Source organism: Vidua chalybeata, chromosome 5 (genome assembly GCF_026979565.1).
Source record: "Vidua chalybeata isolate OUT-0048 chromosome 5, bVidCha1 merged haplotype, whole genome shotgun sequence".
In the NCBI taxonomy this organism is placed as follows: Eukaryota; Metazoa; Chordata; class Aves; order Passeriformes; family Viduidae; genus Vidua; species Vidua chalybeata.
Genome location: NC_071534.1, coordinates 59,998,007 through 60,017,613, shown reverse-complemented (window position 1 = coordinate 60,017,613; position 19,607 = coordinate 59,998,007). Strand labels below are relative to the sequence as shown.

Here is a 19,607-nt window from a genome sequence, read left to right as displayed (position 1 = left end):
CACTACATGTGCTGGTGAGACAACCAAACTTGCATGCCTTTGCCCATTCTCCCCACTGCTCTTGTCAAGTGCCCACATGATTTCCTTCAGACACTTAGTGCTCTCTTCAGCAAGGCTTATCAATGATTACACTGAAGACTGCACTGATGACCAGGATGAGCATTCTCCCCTCCTGCAGTATTTCCTTTTACTCCCACACGTTCCCATCCCCAGCTTATTCCCTGTTTTATAAATTGATGGCAATGTCCTGGGACACAGGCTATCTTTTTGGTTTGTGTCTGGAGAGGCAGCAATGGTACATTCCTTGATAAGGACTCTTTGATGCTACATTGGTATCACAACTACAAAAAATACATTTTCACGCTAAAATTGCTGTTGTCTATGAATATTTTCAGTTTATCAGTACAGTTCTTGGCCAAATTGTCTATAAGACCCAGCAAGTCTTACAAATTCATATAGGATTTCTACAACACCTTATGAATTCATTAGTTAATGGGAGAGAGACCAATGCATGGTTTTAAAATTAAACTTTTGTCAAGAGCCTGCCAAGCTCTTTATCCTACACTACACTTAGATTTTAGGTTCTTTTAGGAAAGCCTCTTGATGCAGAATTGTTTAAATTATGACTGCTCAAAACCATTGGTCTGCAAAAGCAGGAAAGTCAGATTTGGTGAAGCAGGTCCTTTACAACTGGACCTCTTCAAGGTTTCATAACTAAATAAGGGCCCCAGGTGAGATCCGGGCTCCTACATCATGTAACACGTCTGAAAAATCTCCATATTTCTAAAGACTTGCATGCAAACACCACGTAAGAAGACATCAGCAACCCTCAGTGTGATCTCTTGGCTAGGAGGATCTGGAGATCTCTGGTTCACCCTGCAATGGGAAGCAGCACAAGCCTCAACAAGATCAGCCTCTGTCACTGTTGCAGGTAAGGACACAGCCCTGAAGATTTTTAAAAACTCAAAAGACAAATATTAGGAATGTAAACAGAAGCACTGAAGTTCATCCAAGCCAGCTTTTGTCCCTGTTGTTCAAGTCAAACTTGTGAATAAATAAATACCTCTTGGCTTTACAGTATGGGATTTCTTTACTTGGAGAGTGGAACAGAGGGCAACTAAATGATACAACTGTGCCATTCGGCAAAGCATCAACAGGAAACACTAGTGTGAAATTCCTCAGTGTAACAGATTTTTGGCTGAGGTCTTGCATATCATCTTCCTGAGGTTCATTCCTGCACTCCCATGAAAATGTTCACCTCTATGCCTTTAAAGCATTCACAGTCATCTTTACCATCATTTAATTAGCTTTTTATCAGTGATGAACACTGATGCTCTTCTTCATATTATCTCCCCTGGGCCTAATGGCCCTGATGATTCTTTCAGACAGCTGTAGCCTCACAATTTATTTTTTGGCGGCATTTCTTGCATTGGAATGAATGTGTTGGGCATTTGGGCAGTGCCAGCTTGCAAAGGGCTGATGGCAGATGGAAAGAAATCTGCCCAGTATGCCTTCACCTCTACACAAGCAGAGGGCCATCAATTTCCCCCATTAAGGAGTTGTCACACAGCCCACCCAGCTGGAGGAGCATCTCTGATAGCCAGGCTGGCTGGCGTATGCTATTCAAATACAAAATGTACTTTAAAAAGAAACTAAAATATCATTTGTCGACAAATTGAAAATGCGTGACGTTGACCGCAGCCAATTTTTTAATGACTGCAATATTTTAAGTGATTATTTTTGCCACTTCAGATTGCTCCTTAGAGAGAAGAGGTTTTTTAATTAAAATCTAGGCAGTGCAAACAGATGAGATATGAAAAATAGAGGAACAAGAAGGAAGATGAAGAAAATTAATTGAAGCAGCATTGTCAATGGAGCTATAAATTAGATATTGTGTCTTTCTGGAAATGAGTCATGCAGGTTTTAGAAATTTTAAAATTTTGACATGATAGCAGGTACAAGGATAGTTAAGTCCTAATAAAATCATACTTTGTATGCAATGTGTCAGTCAGCAAAGGTACGGTTACACAATTTAGGGACAACTTCAAATTCTAAATTCTGTGGATTTGGCTGCTAATGCTCCTGGCCTGAAATTCCTTCTTTAACCAAAGGAAAGAACACAATGTGATGAGAATACCTTCCCATGAGAAAAATAGAACTCTAGTCTTTCCCATGTGCTACATTTTTACATCATTTAATGTAGGCTACAGAACAAAAACCTTGGCTGCACAAGCAGGCCAGGAGCACAGAGGGTTATAGTGCACTTTCCCTTTCCAAAACAATGGGATGAAATTTGTCCTGTGATGTAGCAAGAAACATTTTATAAAGTGTGTTTGCACTCATCATTTCCGATTTTAGACTGTTATTCAAAGGCTAATGCCCAAACCACTTTGCCTGTTTATGAGTGATTCATATGATTTGTATGGTTCTTAGTTTTCTAGGACATTTCATGATGTTTGTACAACTCTGATCACTCTGGCAATGACCGGTTTCCTTAATGAGTCATTTAACTGGCATGATCTGAGCTATTCCTCCATGCCCTGGGAACTACTGATGTTTGGAGCACTCTGCCCTGAGCATCACCTGTTCTTCTGAAAGCAATGGTGTGCATTCACTCCGCTGTAAAATCAGAGGGAGAAAGAATAAAGCAAAACAGTTTCTACTCTTTGGCATCTAAAGGGTCAATTGATGTTATCTTTTATTGATGTGCATCTCACAGTGACCTGTGAAGATCAAATTCTTTCCTTCTGGGGGCAGGAAAGACCCCCTGTGCTTGGACACCAGCTCAGAGCTAATGCTGGCTCCCTGCCATCCCTCCCAACACTTCCAAGCCACGGGGAACTGGCATGGAGAAAGGTGTAGGTTCAGCATTGCTGCCCAACATCAATTCTCAGCTGCCCAAATGACTCACAGCACCATAGCCAACCACCTGTCAGTTCTAATGAACTCCTAGGTGTTGTATCTAAGTATTATTATTTTAATTACAAGTGTGCTTACAAAGCAAGAGCATCCATGGTCTAGGACACAAATGCTTCCTCATGGGCACAGCTCTGAATGGCCACAAGCTAAAGGGAGCTGGTAGACAGGTTTTGTGCACCCTGCACTGCTTTCTTCAACTCTCCTCCCCTCTCACATTCCTCCTTCCACCCACAGAGAAGCAGGAATGTCTCTCAGATGAGGTGCAGCAGGAAGTCTGCCCATCTCTTCCCAGGAAGATGTGGTGGATAAGGGTTCCTGGGAGGCAAAGCAGCTGGCAAGAAGGTTGGGTTTGGCCCACAGACCAAATACTGCTTTGGTATATCTTATTCAAAAAACAAAGCAATTTTGTCAGAAGAATCTATCTCTTTGTAATAATTTTGACCAATCTAAGGTCATAGCAATTTCAGTCTGACATTTTCACACTGGCATATATAGAATATTACCTTTCCTTCTTCAAAAAAATACATTTGAACTGATTCAGAAAATGGATACCTGAACAATTTTTAAAGCAAGAATTTAAAAGCAAAAGAAAAGGAAAAAAAATCTTGTTTATTTTAGCACAAATTAACCCAAAAACATATATATATATATATAGATAGATCAGAATATTTGTTTAAGAAGAAGACTATCCAAAGCCATTCCATTAATTAACAGAGTATTCAGACATTTGTAAATCTACTCTGGAATGAGGGAAGATCAAATAGCTAAATCAGCCTTTCTTTTTGCCAAATTCCCAGGCTTGTGTGCATGTCTGCTCAGCCACACACAACAACGCAGGTTCAGGAAGGACTTGCAGATCTGGGATGTGCACAGCCCTGCTCTGCTCAGGGTGTGGTAAAAGGTCACAGTGTTTTACACATATTTTCAGCATATTTTTGTGAGTGACTCTTTTCTTATGCAACTTTCCCTTCTGCTACACTGGCATGGATATCTGGGAAATGAAAATGAGCTGAATGGTGATGACCTGTTATTTTAAGGGCTTACTGAATCAGGATACTGGGATTGGAATATTTTTAGGGTTTATTGGTCATGCCCACAGTAGTAAGTAACATGGATCAGTTACCCTAGCCCTAACCCCAACCTGCTCAGTGAGGCTGGCACACACCTGCCCCCACTGCCCCATCCCATGCCAGGCTGTACACACAGAGCTCAGCACCAACAGCCTCAGGTGTAGTCCCCAAACCCTGCAGACCAAACAAACCAAGCTGTCCAGCTGAATGGTAACCTCCAGCCCCTAAATGAAGAGTGGCTGCAACTACTTTGAGTCAGCAATTCTGTAACTTGACTTTTCTCAAAGATGATAAATCACTGGGTTAACACACCATGACCAGATACATTGTCCCTCTGGTGTCTGTAATGATCCATACTGCTCTTTCCCAATGTGGAAAAATTCCAGAGTCAGGTGGTTTGGTCTCAGTGTTATCTTTGTGTAATCAAAGCACTGCAGAAGCATAAACTAAGACTGAGATTGTCTCCCTTCTCAAAATTAGTTTTAGAGCTTGCACAACCAATTTTGGACTAGGGCAATCAGAGAAAACAAAAGAACTTGCAAATGTTGTATCTCAAAGCTCAGCAATTTCTGGTCAAATATACAATATATATGAAGTGCCCAATGAAAACTGAAATCAGTGTTCTGTTCCATAGGAGTAGAGCTTGAAGGAGCAATATTGACAGCATACTTCCATGCATTTCAGCAATCTCAACCGCCAGAACAACATCCTAACCATGCTCAGTTGTGAGGCCATGCTCATGCTCAGAGCTGTCACTGGAAATACTGAAACGCAGTCAGGAATTTATCCCATTCAACACCCTTCCACACAGCCCGACACAGATAAACACGTTCCAGTGATCCAATTAATCTCCTAAAGGTTGCTTGGCCTTGCTAACAGCATCTCTGTTGCCTTTTGCTGTCTTCTTTGGAACCAAAACACACAAACTCAAAGGCTTATCTCTCAGCTTGCATCCTATTTCAGCAGCCAGGTCCAGCTGCGTCTGCAACCAGCCATGTGCTTTCAAACGAGCGGCAACTGCTCCCGAGGGCAACAGGAAATGCAAGGAAATCCCCGGGCCAAGCTCAAGCAGACTGGGAGAGGAGGAGAAACTGCTTCCCAAGCTGGGCACAGGAAAGTTCCCACAGTGTTTGTTGAGAACACAGCATCCAAACCCACCAAACTGGAGTGAGTGAACACATTGCCGCAAATTTCCCAGTAATACTCTCACTGTCCACTCCAATGCTGTTATCTTCAAGGGATGTACCCTCAAAGATGAGCCAGGGACTCAGCAGGCAGCAAGGATGACACCACTCCTCTGGGAGGAGAGCATCTGCCTAGGTGGATGCAAACTCTGCTATGTCATTTGCTGTCAAGGACAGAGAGTGGTCCAATGGCCTAATCTTACATGTTAGACCCTCAAGAAATATTTTTAAGACTAGTTTTTCTAAAATATTACTTGAGAGAGGATGGGAGGATATGAATTGAAACTTGGATGGCACAAACAGGCTTGGGTATCAGAGAAAAGGTCTTGTGATTGGAATGAACTTCAGCATCGTGATAGTGAGTATGGGAACTTTAAGCACATAGGTGAGAGTTATAAAAGGTAGCAAGATACAGCAATGAAGCTTCATAGAATCATTGAATATCCTGAGTTGGAAGGTACTCACTGAGACTATCAGAGTCCAGCTCTTGGCCTGCCCAGGACATCCCAAGGATTACAGCACATGCCTGAGAGTATTGTTCAAACACTTGAACTCTGTCAGGCTGGTGATGTGACCACTGCCCTGGGGAGCCTGTTCCAGTGCCCAACCACCTTTTCCTCACAGCCAGCCTACATCTCCCCTGACACAGCTTCTTGTCATTCCCTCAGACCTTATCACTGGCCACTGCAGACAGCTGTGAGACCACATTTTGCTGACCCCTTAGTAAAAGTGTAAAGAAAAAAATTAAATTGCTATACAGACTTTGTGAACAAAGATCAGGACTATTTAGCAAGTTCTTGTTGTCTGGGAAGCAAAAAGACTTGTAGAAAAAGGGAACTATAATTATCTGTGATGGAAGCTTCCCCTGTAACACTGTTACAATATTATTCTGTATGCCAATGACTTTGGCTATGATAGAGAAATCTCCTATATCCTTCCTCCATGCCATATTTAATGTCATTAGCACAAACTACAAGGATTCTTACCTTTCTACTTATACAAAATGTTACATTTGTGATGAACTGATATTAGATGTGCTTTAAAGAAAATAATGGAAAATTTTGTAAATTTTAATGTATTATTCCAAATATGAAAAGCAAGAAAATTGTCAAAAAATTTGTTCTTGGTGTTAGAATGCTACAACAGGTTTTATGCTGATCTGATGTAAATCTTGACCCAATTTATAGTCTTACTTTTGACATAACATGCAATTCACATTGCAAAATCTGTTCAAATTATATTTGGCAAGATTGTTCCTGAAAATCAGAGGAAGACTTCAGCAGAGCTAAAAATGAAATGAGTGAAGGAGTGCTCTGGTGACAATACAGACACACTGCAGGGTCCCATGAAGAATTAAAAGCCTGCCTCACACATAGCCTTAATCCAGTGTGCCTACACCAGTCTTACACATAGCCTCAACCTGGTGTAAGTGGCTACACACAGTCAGAGGTCAGCTGCAAAGAAGCGTTTGCGCATTTCACTTGTACCTAAAAAAGAAGATCGGCTTGGAGGAATAGCAGGTTGGTGAAACCTCACTCATGTCACATGTAAGTCTTGAACTTGATGGGATTTCTGTCTAGAAACTCTCAGTGCTCAGTGATTGCCAGGTTTAGGTGCTTTGTCTTTAATAAATGCCTAGCTGTTTATTGGCACAAACTAGCTGGGTTTAACTAAACTAACCCCAAAATAGCCCCCACAATCAACCAAAAAAAAAAAAATCATGAACAGCAATAAAAAAGAGAAATATTTGCTAAAATTTAGATGTTGCTCATACATGTCTCAGAAAGAGCAAGCAGTGTTTAGGCTTGGACAACTGAGAAAAGGAACAGTGCCTGTGGTACATTAACCCTTGCTTTTCTTTCACACCTTCACATATGTGGGCTGGATTTCAAAATCCAGAGATAAGACTGACAAAACAACAAGTGTTAACCAATCACATAACAGTCATTAAACGCGCAGGACATTATTTGATTTAAAATCTCGTGTAAAAACTTTGCCAATGTAGTTTAAATCACCTTGCTGAAGTCAAAAAAAAAAAAAAGAGTTAATAAGATGGCACTATGATTACTAGATTAGTGGGAATATATATCTAAATTTATGTCTTAAACTATTAATTTGAATCCATTTGTATCAGGTTCTGCGGGAAAAGGATGAGGCCAAAACCAAACTCTTACTGCCCTCAGTATTCAACATCTGTTTCCTGTGCAATTGCCAAAACTATTAACAGCATCATAAATGAACCCTGACATCAAAACTGCTTTTGTGAATGAAAATAGGATGAAACCAGAAAGTTATAAGCTGTTGAACTTCTGTCTGCTTTGAAACATAGAGAGCAATAATCCAACTGTTTTCCAAATATTGAACAAATCTGCATGTGAAGGTACTCTGTGCACAGAGATCTTGTTGGGCTCCTTAGAGTTTTTCTCTAGGTAGAATGGATCTTGGTCTAGCTGTATCTCACATATCAAAACAGGATCATACTGAAAAAAAGACTCTTCAAGAGCAGTCACTACCTGAATGCAGGCTGCAATGGAGATGGGATATTCACAGACAGAAAAAGTGGGAAACCTTATTTTTTTGTGATTTGTGAAGTGAGTAGCTGTAGCTGAACAAGACCAAATTAAAAAGCAGGTATTTAAAATATCTAACAGAAAGACTTGAATTTATTTCAAAAATATCGTACTGTTTTGCTAAAAAGAAGCTGTTTTCCATTTTCTGTTATATGATCTTTGACATGACAGTATAAATGCCGTTTGGTTTTGGTCATGGCAAAAAAGTTGCATTGTTTTAGAGAGCCCCATTGGGATAGAGAAAGGGTAAAAACAAAGCTAAAAAGAGTTCAGTGCTAGAAGCACATGGAGTTGCCTGAACACCCTTATGATCACAGTTTGTTTAGATGTTACTCTTTTCTTCTACTTACAAGAGTAATAATAGCATTAAATCATGGAAAATCAGACTAACCTTAACTGTGGCCCCAGGAAAGAAAAGCCAGTTGCCAGTATCCACAGGATCCAGATTGTCTTCTAACACAACTTTTCTGTGAGCAGCATTTATGATCAGGATGTTGTCCAGTGCCCAACAGGCTTCATACACATCACCAGCAAGAACATAATCCTGTTTCCACTGAAAATGGATGTTCTCCCCTTTAGCATCTTCAGGAAGGTACAAGATGTGGATGATTGTGCTGATGTTGGAAGGGGCACTGAAAAACAAGGATAGGGAATTAGACCAATTTTAAGCCATAGTCAGGAACACTTTTCCCTCAATTAACACATTCACTAGGTGTTACACGGTTGTGGTGACATCCCTTGTATGCTGATAAAGCTTCTATGGAGATCAGAAAATACCTGCCCTGAGGCAGAGTCCTACTGTGCCAGGCAGGGCATGTCCAGCCCAAACAGGCAGCCTGGCTTCAAAGAGAGTGCAAGCTAAGGCAATAAACAACAGATCAGTGCAGATGTTTGGAGAGCAGGAGGACAGAGCAGGACCACATCCATGCTCAGTGCTGGTCACAGATGGTGACTGGGTATTGTCAGGTATTTTGCAGGTATGGCCAAAAGGAAACGTTAAGGAAGCTCATTACAAAAATAGGTCTCACAAAACTTGATTTTTGCTTCATCAAAAAAAAAAAAAAAATCTGCTAACTTCTGATATCTCAGTCTCTTAAGATTTGGATGGAGCAGAATGGTTAGAGAGAAAAGCTAGGAATTTTCTCTGACAAACATGTCCTTCCAATCCCACACCCTGCTTTCAGAATAATTCTGTGGATGGGGAGGGTCAGGTTATCTTTCTTTCCATGTTCTGCTTCAAGAACAATACAGAAGAAACAATCTATTTGTCCTCTCTCTTGCTGCTGAAAATGGAGAATGAGGGCCAGAGAGCCAGACCTGGAGCATCACTATTAGGCAATGATTAGGGCCTTGAGCTCTGAAAGGATTGAGGTTCCCCCCAGAGAAGTTGGGGATGCATGGGAGGCTGAGAGGAAGTGACCTCAAGTGACCAAAGGGATATTCCAGACCATGTGATACCATCCATGCTCAGTATATAAAGGGGGGGGGAAGAAGGAGGGAGGGGGGATGTTTGGAGTGATGGTGTTTGTCCCCCAAGTCACCATCACATGTGATGGGGCCCTGCTCTCCTGGAGATGGCTGAACTCCTGCCTGCCCATGGGATGCAGTGAACTAATTGCTTGTTTTGCTTTGCTTGTCTGCACAGCTTTTGCTTTCCCTTTCAAAGTGTCTCTCTCTCAACCCAAAGGTTCTCTGGCTTTTACCACTCCAGTTCTCTTCCCAGTCCTGCTGGTGGGGGAGTGAGAGAGTCTGTGTGGGGCTTGGCTGCTGGGTGGGGCTAAACCTCGACCACCCAGCATGTGAATATGCAAACCTCAGGCTGCAAGGAGTTACAAAAATGAGATTTGCAAGATGTCTGCTAGTCAACATTCTATTTGCCTTGGTAGTGGTGCTTTAAAGGGTGAATAGTTTGTCAGAGACAATCCAGAGCTTTCAGGGAAAAAGGCCACCAATAGCTTCCTTTCATAGCAGAAAATAGAGGAACTTCTCTTTTGAAAGTAAAGCAAAATGCTGAAATTCAACTGCATTTGTCCCATATTCACACCCAGAATGTGCCCCCACAAATCTCCCTGCACTTGCTAAACATTTGTCTGTCACCCTCCAGTGCAGCGCTGCTCTGAGGCGCTGTCCTCGCTTCTCCCAGAGCCCACACACCGCACCGCCTTCCCCGAGAGACCCCTGCCCTCCCTCCCAGGAGTCCAGAGCTGACATCCCACTGACAAAATACCACCTCCCCTTCACAGATGCCCTCCTGTCCCATCTCTCCCCAGTTCTCCCACTGTTCCCTGGAGCTGCATGTAGTGCTATGAAATCTGCTGAGGCACATTCGAATAAACACTGCAATTCATACGGCCCACAGGAGAAACGAGCATCCTTCCATAATTCATCCTCTCCACTTCGCACGACATTGCTCTATTGACCTATTTTCTACTGCTGGCTCTAGCATCAAAGTTGAGGAAAGAGAGGTCAAGCTGCATGCACATTAACTTAAAAAAAAAATTTGGTCTCAAGGGCTTGTGTTTGCCTCCTCACAACTCTTAAGTTTCCTGCCTTGCAGAGCTACGAGAGCAACTGAGCTGATGTTTTGGACTAGGTGTGTAATTTTCATAAATGTGAGAAAAATAGAATGCATTGTGTGGCAACTTCAGTGCCTGCAGTGAATTACTCTCACTTTATATTTTCTGAGATAAGAATTTCACCAACTGTTTTACTAAAATTTATGGGTTTTTTTAAATTGTGGTTCCACTCCCCCAAGGAGTTGGAGGATGAGATACTGAAATACACAATCTAGCAGCTAGAGTTTTGCTTCATCATCAGAAATTAAGGACCCTTTTGCTTTGCAATTTGCCTCAATGGACTGAAAATAGGCTCAAGCAAATCACTTGTATAGCACTGACACTGAGGTAATGCAGGAAGGCACACTGAGATGCTATGAGTATATTACATACAAATTACAGCTTTTCCTTCCCCAGTTGCATAATTATGATTTTATGCCGTTGCACAAAATGCCTTTCCTATTATTACTTAATAAAATACGCTCTCTTAGAAAAATCCATCTTTGATACTGGCTCTCTTTAAAGGTGTGGATATTGTGATGAAAATATTTAAATTTTCCATTCCTAATCCTTTGCATTTTCATGTATGCCAGTTGGTTTAAAAGCAAGGCACTATTCGTCATAATCTTGTTATTACAAAGGTGTTAAGAGCCAAGTGTTCATATCAAACTATAAAATGTTTTTATTGAACATTTTAATCTACCAAAGTAGAAACATGAAAAATTATAAAATATGGCCCTTGCTGACATTAAAAATGGTGCTAAAATGTAAAAAGTCATCAAAGTTTTGTTTTTTCAGGCACCTGAACCTGCTGATTTTTGGAAGTGCATTTTAAGTGTGAAGTGATTCTCTTCCTCACTTCCCACGTACTCAATGGATGACTTTGTGATTTACCAAACCTGGTGGCAGTTCTACAATTAGCCAGGAATTTCGCCCCTCATCTTTTGTATGAACAAGGAGAACTGAAAAGTTAACAAATAAAACAAGTTTTGAAAGAGCCAGGTTTAAACACCACCTGCTCAGCTGGAAAACATTAAAATTATTAAAGAGCTGTAACAAACCTAATTTTCTCCAGCTGAGTCCAATCTGCAGAACTGTTCTTACTGTAGGACACTGTGATGCTGGGATCTGAGTAACTAAAGCGACACGAGCCCGATCCTGGGAAAACAATAAAATGAGAATTGTTACGATACAATGAAGCATAAATGATTCTCCAATAACCACAGTTGCTGACTGTGCCTTTGTCACCTTATCACTTCTCCCCATTTTAAAGGGCTTTGATTGATGATGAAATTTCCTGTGATCTGTTGCTGAAAGTAAACACAAAATAATGCATGCTTTATGAGTCAGAAATAAAGTAGAAATGATAAATCACAGCAGTGCCATGTAATCTCTGCAAATTTCCCAGGGGAAGCCAAGTAAATTACTTAACACCCCCAACTGCAGGAAAAAATCCACCATCTAATGTTTAAGCAAAACCTTATTATTAGAGAATAATCCACATAGCAGAATTCACAGGGAAAATAGTAAAAGACTGTTTTTCATATTACTGTATAATTTAAAAAGTCTACAAATAAAAATACAGTGAGAGGAAAAGATATACAGAATTACTTGAGCCAAGAGCAAATGTGATTTAGGAATTTAAAAGAACAAAGATATTACAAAATTAGTTATTTTAAGGTTGCCTGAAGGAAATTAAATTAAGAAATCATCCAGTATACTCCCTAGATCCTATAATTAATAACAAACACTTGATGCTGATCTGGGAATCTCAGAACACTTTATAAAATGAACTAATTAAGCCTTATGGCACCCCTGCAAGGTACGGTAATATATTTACTTTTGATTTATAAAAGGGTGCCTTCTGGGTGTTGTCACAAAAAATGAGCTTAACAATTAATACATGGGACACTCAAAATAAGATGAAAACAAGATTGAGAAATTCGTCCCAGAAAACATGATAAACAACCTGAGCTGTAATTAAACACACTAAAAATACTATTTTTCCTCAGACACCAGATAATTCATCATCTCAGAAAATTTGATGCTCAGTGAAACAGACAATCCTAGCCTTTGCTCCAAAGATACAATGTCATAAGCACGTGAGATTGAAAGCAGCAGACATCATGTACTTGCCATGTTTAAGAGAAGCAGCTCTCAATTAAACAGCATCTCTGATGGCATCAGGATACTACTGAGTGAGTACCACAGCTTTGCTCACACTATGAGCATGTATTATATGTGCCACAAGTAGTGTGTTATGTTTATGTGTGTCTCAGATACGTTCAGTCACACTGGAAGTTGTGTAAATACATATTTTAATATATGTATAAATATATATACACACTGCTGACAATAAAATACTATCATTTTCCAACCCAGGGTGATTATTTCTGTAAAAGAAATAAATGGCCTGATTAAAAAGGTGTTAACCACTTGTACAAGAGAACAACTTACACATTTTAATGGGAACATATGTCATTAAGCACAAAGCTTGCAGACCCAACTCCCCTGAGGCAGTTCACATTCACAGCTCTCAGCCCTACAGAACTGCTTTTCTACTCTGAGACACACATCACATACCTCTACAGGGGGAAAACCACTCCAAAACATGGGATGAAGTCCTGTGTCTAAAATTTTCTCTGATACATCAACTAGATTTCCTGGAAATGATCCACAAAGTTCTTTTCCTGTATCTTTCACTAATGTTAAATTGCAAATAGAGTAACAGATACTTCCGAGCCGCTACAGCTGCATGTGGTATGTTCAGCTGGTCTGACACATATTCTTGCTGTAAAGAGGCACAGAATAATTAATATTGCAAAGGCAGCAGGACTTTGAATTACCAGCCATGTATCCAAAATGACTACAAAGCAACTGTCTGGTTATGTTTTACTGACAAGGCATTTTATTTCTATCATATTAAAGCCAAATGATGTCAGGAAAAGCCTTTGCGTTTCAGATTTGCCCATCTGCTGAGATGGTCTACTTTACTGAGCGACATCTGCTGTCACTTCCTACTTCTGTGGAATTTAGGAGTTCCAGTCCTTAATCACATTTGTTCATTTTATTTTAGAGGAATTCAGTTAAAAAATCAGGGAACTACAGCCAGTTTGATGTCTTTGGCCAGTCAGAAGCTGTGAGGTAAAACAGCAACATACTGAGTTTTATGTCAGCCGAAATTAAGGTAACATAAACAGTAAAGATAAGCAGCAATATAGACTTTATAACATGTATCATTCCAGTTAGTGTTACAATCAACTTTTGGTACAGTGCTCTTAAACGAAGAGAAGTCAAAATATTCTGCTTTAAAAGGGGAAAAGGCCAGGTTTGCTGCACAATCAACATTTAAAACATTGTCTGTTAGTTCTGAACACACTCAGCTATGCAATGAAGATCAAAGCTGTTGCTTAAAAGAAATGGGGCCACTCAGAAATGGCTTTTAGGTGCAGTATTTCACTTTTGATACTGGAAAAAGAGCAGTGGAGACAATAAAGGAGAGACAAATGCTAGATTTCATTATTATTTTAATGATCAGAGTGGATTGTATTAAGATTAAAGATAGTTTGGGAAAGTCCTCAAGCAGCAATTACTGGCTGTGATGACAAATGTGTTTTTATCAGTGTTTAAACCCTCTTTTTGTATGTTCTTAAAATAATAAGATATTAAGATTATTTTTCATGTACCTATTTAATTCTGCAAAACTCAAACTGACAAAAAAATTAAAAAGTATTGATCTGGTACTTGAATCTTTTACAAGACTAATACACACACATCCTAGTTTACATTAAGAATTTCTCCCCAAGAAAAGGTAGGAGGGTGAACGTGCAATTGTGCTACAGGACAGGGTTTACTGAGATGGTCTTGTGAGTCACTGCCTTTCAATATAATTTTCAATATTACTTTCAATATTACTATTACTTGTTACTATGGTTGTTAGTCCCTATCACTGTTATTTCAGTAATCCTAAACTAGGATTATTTAAAATAGAAATCTGCTTTTTGGATGTTTGCCTCTACCTCGACCAGCAAAGCTATATTCTGACTTTCTGAACAAAAATATGATCAGAACTCAAGTAATAACATTACAGGAATTGGGGCTAATTCATCTCCGGAGGGAGGTGTCCTTCCCACAGCTCCCAGAGATGGTAATAAACTGTTTGTCAGCTCTGAGCAGAGAAGCAGGAGCAGGATATCATGCCATAAATATTCACATATTCCTGTCCTCTGAAGGAAAAGTTGTACATTAAACCTTTTGAATGAGATTAGATTTGGTTTACATTAAATCAGGACAGCCCAGGATTTGAATTAGCCTTGAAAATGGGCATCAAAACCTGCACGATGATTACTGTAAACAAGTTTGTGTTAGTAAGCTACTGCATTAGAGAAAAAATGTTGTTTATTCCTTAAGATGAGTATGTCATAGCAAGATTGATGCCTTGGTGAGGTTATTGCTAAATAAATTTGGCTGAGAGTTAGAATTATACTTTCAATATTAAGGGCTTGCATGTGTAATTACCTTTTGGGAGCAGGGGGCACCCCAAACCATCCTCCAATAAAGACTAGACAAATTTTTTCTTTACATATATACAAGGCAAGATTGTCCTTGTGTTTCAGGAACAAAGTATTTTTTTTTCCTTTGGAGTAATTTCACTCCTTTTGATAGACTTCAATCTGATGTTCACAGACTTCCAAAACTTTCAGAGAAAAGCTAGAGACGACTTTCAATTATTTGATTTTAAATGATACATTTGAAGCTCAGACAGCAATTTTGTCTGTTATCAAAAATTATGAGCAGCTCCTGTTATAAAACCCAGCCATTTCCATATACTGAATATTCTGGAAAACTAATTTATTTGGCTGGTGCTTTACATGTTTGGATTTTTTCCTAAGCCAAATTTCAACAGAACAAAATTTTCTTAAAGTTGAGTCCAGGCACCGATGCTAATAGAAGAGGGTTTTGACTGGCAGAGTATAGGATTGCTAAACATGTCCTGAGAACTGCTTTGTTAATTCTGCTTAGCTAAACAGGAAAGAATAGAAAAGTGAAACGAAAGTATGTTTCTCAATTGTTTTCTGCTTGTTTCACAGGACAGGTAACCCATAGCCAGGACCTGACAAGCACTGACCACTCTCAGCATATCCAACTGAAACAGTCATGGGGTTTTTGTATTTTTTAATTTTAGGTTTTCTTAAGCTGATTTTGGCCAGCTGAAGTACTGGTGAATATTTTAGCTACCTTATTTTTTAAATGTCATGTAGGTAGCAGTACTAAGAGTGTAGTATTTCAGGAGAGATGTTATTGAAGGCACCACATATCAGTTGTTTGTATCCAGATAATCAGTTATTTGTATCCAGGCTGACAATGGCAGGCAAAATTAATTCTCACTGCGCCTTTACCTCCAACTGTGTCAGATTTACAGAAACCCAAGTCATACAGCTGTTGGTCTCTAAGATTTCTTAACAACATTGATCAGAGCTTGTGTTTTGCTGAGATAAAACTGGGTGCCATCTGCAAGGGAAGCAATATTTTGCTCCTTATAGAGTGTGATGTCCTCTGCCTCTTGACAACTCCTTGATAGCTCCTGTGAGTGCTTCTGTGGATAAGCAGATGAGATATCTAATGCTGCCTTTAAGGAGAATCAGTCTAATGGGGACTGCACAACAAAGATGCACACAAAAATTGTGCAAAAGGGTTCATATTGTGTCCTGAATGCAGTCTGAAAAACAAAAGGGCGCTGGGAAGAATCCCTCATATCTAATGCTACTAGATTACATTTATTAATTTTGTTAACAGGATGAATCATGATTAGTGCTTGCTAAGGATTATAATTTTGTGATATCACTTGAAGTAAGCCAAACTGGATAATATAAATGACTATTGGTCAAATCTGGCTGGCTTGCTAATAGTTTTTTCCAAAGTAATGAACCATACAGTTTGGTACAATGAATGGTCCATGGGTTCTGATATTTTTAGGTGTATATTTATATTGGCTTTTGATAAAGAAGAAGATTGTTTTAACCATTTTAAAATACAGAATATTTAGCACTGGATATACAAGATGCATTGATACAAAAAGATGCAATGCACTGTGCATTCCATTCTGTTTCTGAAAATTTTCTCAAGAGAAGGTCACAAGAGCATTTTTATTTTTCTTTGAAGTCACAACTTTGAATTTAGTTACAAATGTGATTTTTTAACTATGACATTTTAGATCTTTAGACTTTTTAAACAGCTTTTCCTTATTTGTAGAGTGAATTCAGAGTACAAAGAGGTATTTTGAGTGTAAAAAATATACAAATTAAAAACTGTAAGAACTGCATTGTATTTTGTAATCATCGTCTATCTGTTCATAGAAACAAATATTTTTATTGCTGGCTGCTTTTCTTTCTCTTGTGGGAAAATGATTTTGACTGTACTCTTGTATGTGTTCTGATAAAAAATCTGAAACAAATATCTGGCACTAGGAAAAAAATGCCAATGGTGTTTGCCTTTCATAAAAATCGAATCTACTTTAGCATTAGTGAGAATTATGAATTTAGTAATATAAAGTCTCAGCTATTTATTTTCTACAGGTTTCTGAGAGCAGCTAATTTTTGTTCCACTGGCAGATTTAGGCTGTTGCTCCATTTCAGAAATGCTGGGTAATTATTTACATCTAAATAAAATTAAAGGGTTGATGAGCAGGCTAAAAGCCACCACTGTAAAACTGTAAAAGATGAAGGGAATAATAATTAGTAAATACACTTGATAAAATCAATCAGAAGAACTTCCTAAATGAAGTCCTAAAAGTTAATCTGAAGCTAAACCTTAGAAGGATGGGGCTCTGAGCAGGCTGTCCTTGCCCCAGGTGTGATCCTGGTTGGAGCATGGAGCAGGTGATCACCCACGGGTCCCTTCCCATCCACCTCCTGCCAGGATTCCCAATAACAGCAAATGTACTTTTCATGAATTAATGCAGCTAATTTCCTTTAGATGAGAAGTCTGAGGAAATACTTATCTGGTACAACTTCCTCTTAGTCTATTTATATTCAAAGATCTGATGTGCTTCCTGCACTCACACAAATTTGTTCTCTTCTAATGAACAAGCTCAGATCACAATTCATATTGCTTTTTGTGCTGAGAACATTAAGGAGAGAAAAATAAGCCAAGCAGAAAGCTGTATTTCCCTCATGCCAGTGTCCAATTTATTCTGATGTAAAGCTATTTATAGTGTTTCTTTCTGAGATACAGCCAGCAGGTATGTGGTAGGGTAATAAGTCTGTTGCCAAAGAAATAATTACATGATGCTAAATTTAACCATGCTTTTAAGTACACCAACATCATACAACAAAACACCTTGCTGAAGGCTAAGTGGACAAACTTGCTTAGACCTGGCTGAAACGGACACCCAGGAACTGTAGCTACTGAAACAATAGCATCATTAATGCTTCCAAAATACTTGCATTCGCTCTTGGATGTCTGACAAAATAGTAACCCCTGTGTTCAGGAAGCATTTTGTACTGGGGTACCCATATTCTACATTTCAACATTATTGCCATTAAACACTTAATGTCAGATTATGTGGAGGTCCCCTAAGTGAGAGGGTGACCTCTCAATGAAGCTGGGCAAAATGTCAATTATACCATGTGAAAGTAGCTCACTAGTACACTAACACATATCAGTAAATAGGAAGAGATGCTTTGTGTAACTGTGTTTAGCAGGCAGCTGTGAAGGTCTATAATCAAGAAAATGAGCAAGAAAATGAGGTAAAGGTATTAAAATCCTGCAGGAAAATACATTAAGTTTTATTTAGATCCCTACAGCCAGTCCAGTCTAGGGGCAGTAGAAAACACACACTGGTCCCAACAACTGCCGTGTAAAAGGAGCTATTTTGAATATACAGATATGAAAGGGCTTTCCTTGGCTGCTTTAGTGAAATTCTCTGGCACCAAAAAAATCTGGGAAATAATTTTTTTCAAGCTAATTCTGCACTGAGAAACCCAGTAAAACTGATTGCCTGTCTTTAAATGTATATGAAGATAGATAATAATTAGCTTGGTAAGAATTGGTTTTTGCAACTCCTGATGGGCTTTTCTATTTTTATCTGCTTTTACTTTTCAGTCTGTCAACACTGGAGAAACAGCCAGGACTGCTTTGCTGAGCTGTGGGCTTCTCAGTTCCCCCCCCCACCCCGGGAACTACAGATGCTTTGTTATTTAATTCAAAAATGGACCTTTTTAATCATACAAAAGCATTATCAGTGTACAATGATATGAGCAGGATTAAGATGGGTCTGTCTGTAATCCAGCATTTATTATTTGCAGTGATCAATTCCATAATGGCCCACGTTTGACTGCAAGGTGGTGGCACGGCCACCTGCCCTGGATCTGAATCCTGAGGCTCTTTATCTCTTCTGCTTTTCTCCATGTAGTAAATCTTTAACACTCACATTTTAATTCCCAACAGTGGCTGAGAAAACCTGGTATAGAAGTAATAAAGACAATATTTCATTGTAACCTTGGGCTAGCCAAAACAACACAAATCATTTTGCCCCAAGGCCATTAAAATGTCTTTCAAATACAGCATCAACTTTAAACCCTGGTTTCAATCTAGGTATTACCTAGGCAGCCCCTCTTGTAAAACTCAGCGAAATAAATAAACACCACCTAACATTTCCATCAAGAGTACTTGATGATATTACTTACCTGTCTTATTCTTTCATATTAGATGTAATGTATAACCCATGCATCAACACAAAGAGCTTTTCCACCAGAAAAGGGAAATTAGTAGGTTTCATGTCAGACAATAGCAAATGGCAATTTGCAATTTGCACTTTGCTATTTGCTAAAGGAAAAAAAAAAAAGAACCATATTGTTTTATTGGGAGGGAAGCAAGCAGAAGAAATGCAGAATGGTGAATGACACCAATTTTGGTACTGAGTTATGTTGTATTAAATTCTCAAGGTTTTCCCAAATGTATAGGAAAGAAACTAGGACAAAACAACCTGAGGGTTCAAATATTTTTAATGCCGTTGCTCTTGTTGCTTAGAAGGGACAGAATCTAATTCTAGTAACAATGACTCTGTGGTCACCAGAACTGCTCCTCCCTGCTGGTACCCCTGTGAGCACAACTGTGTGGATGTGCCATGCCTGCACAGGAAACCTGGAAGGCACTGGAGAAAGAAATTTGTGTCACTGAGGGAAATCATCCATGCAGATGAGTAAAGCAAAGGACGTGGCTCAACATGCCCAAAACATTTGGCACCACAGCTTCCTCTATGAGGTTTTTTGGTGTTCAGCTAACAAGATAGTGATGAATTTACACAAC

General features: G+C 39.3%; 1 protein-coding gene across 2 annotated transcripts in view; it reads right to left on the bottom strand.

Moving 5' to 3' along the window:
• The window catches only part of RELN (reelin), a 277,039-nt gene that overhangs the window by 117,293 nt on the left and 140,139 nt on the right, over window positions 1-19,607 (bottom strand). For both annotated transcript variants that reach the window (XM_053942869.1, XM_053942868.1), the window contains exons 9-10: window positions 11,360-11,456; window positions 8,135-8,375 (exon numbers count right to left, since the gene is read on the bottom strand). In XM_053942869.1, coding sequence (XP_053798844.1) covers window positions 8,135-8,375; window positions 11,360-11,456 — 338 coding nt within the window. The remainder of the gene's footprint in view (window positions 1-8,134; window positions 8,376-11,359; window positions 11,457-19,607) is intronic.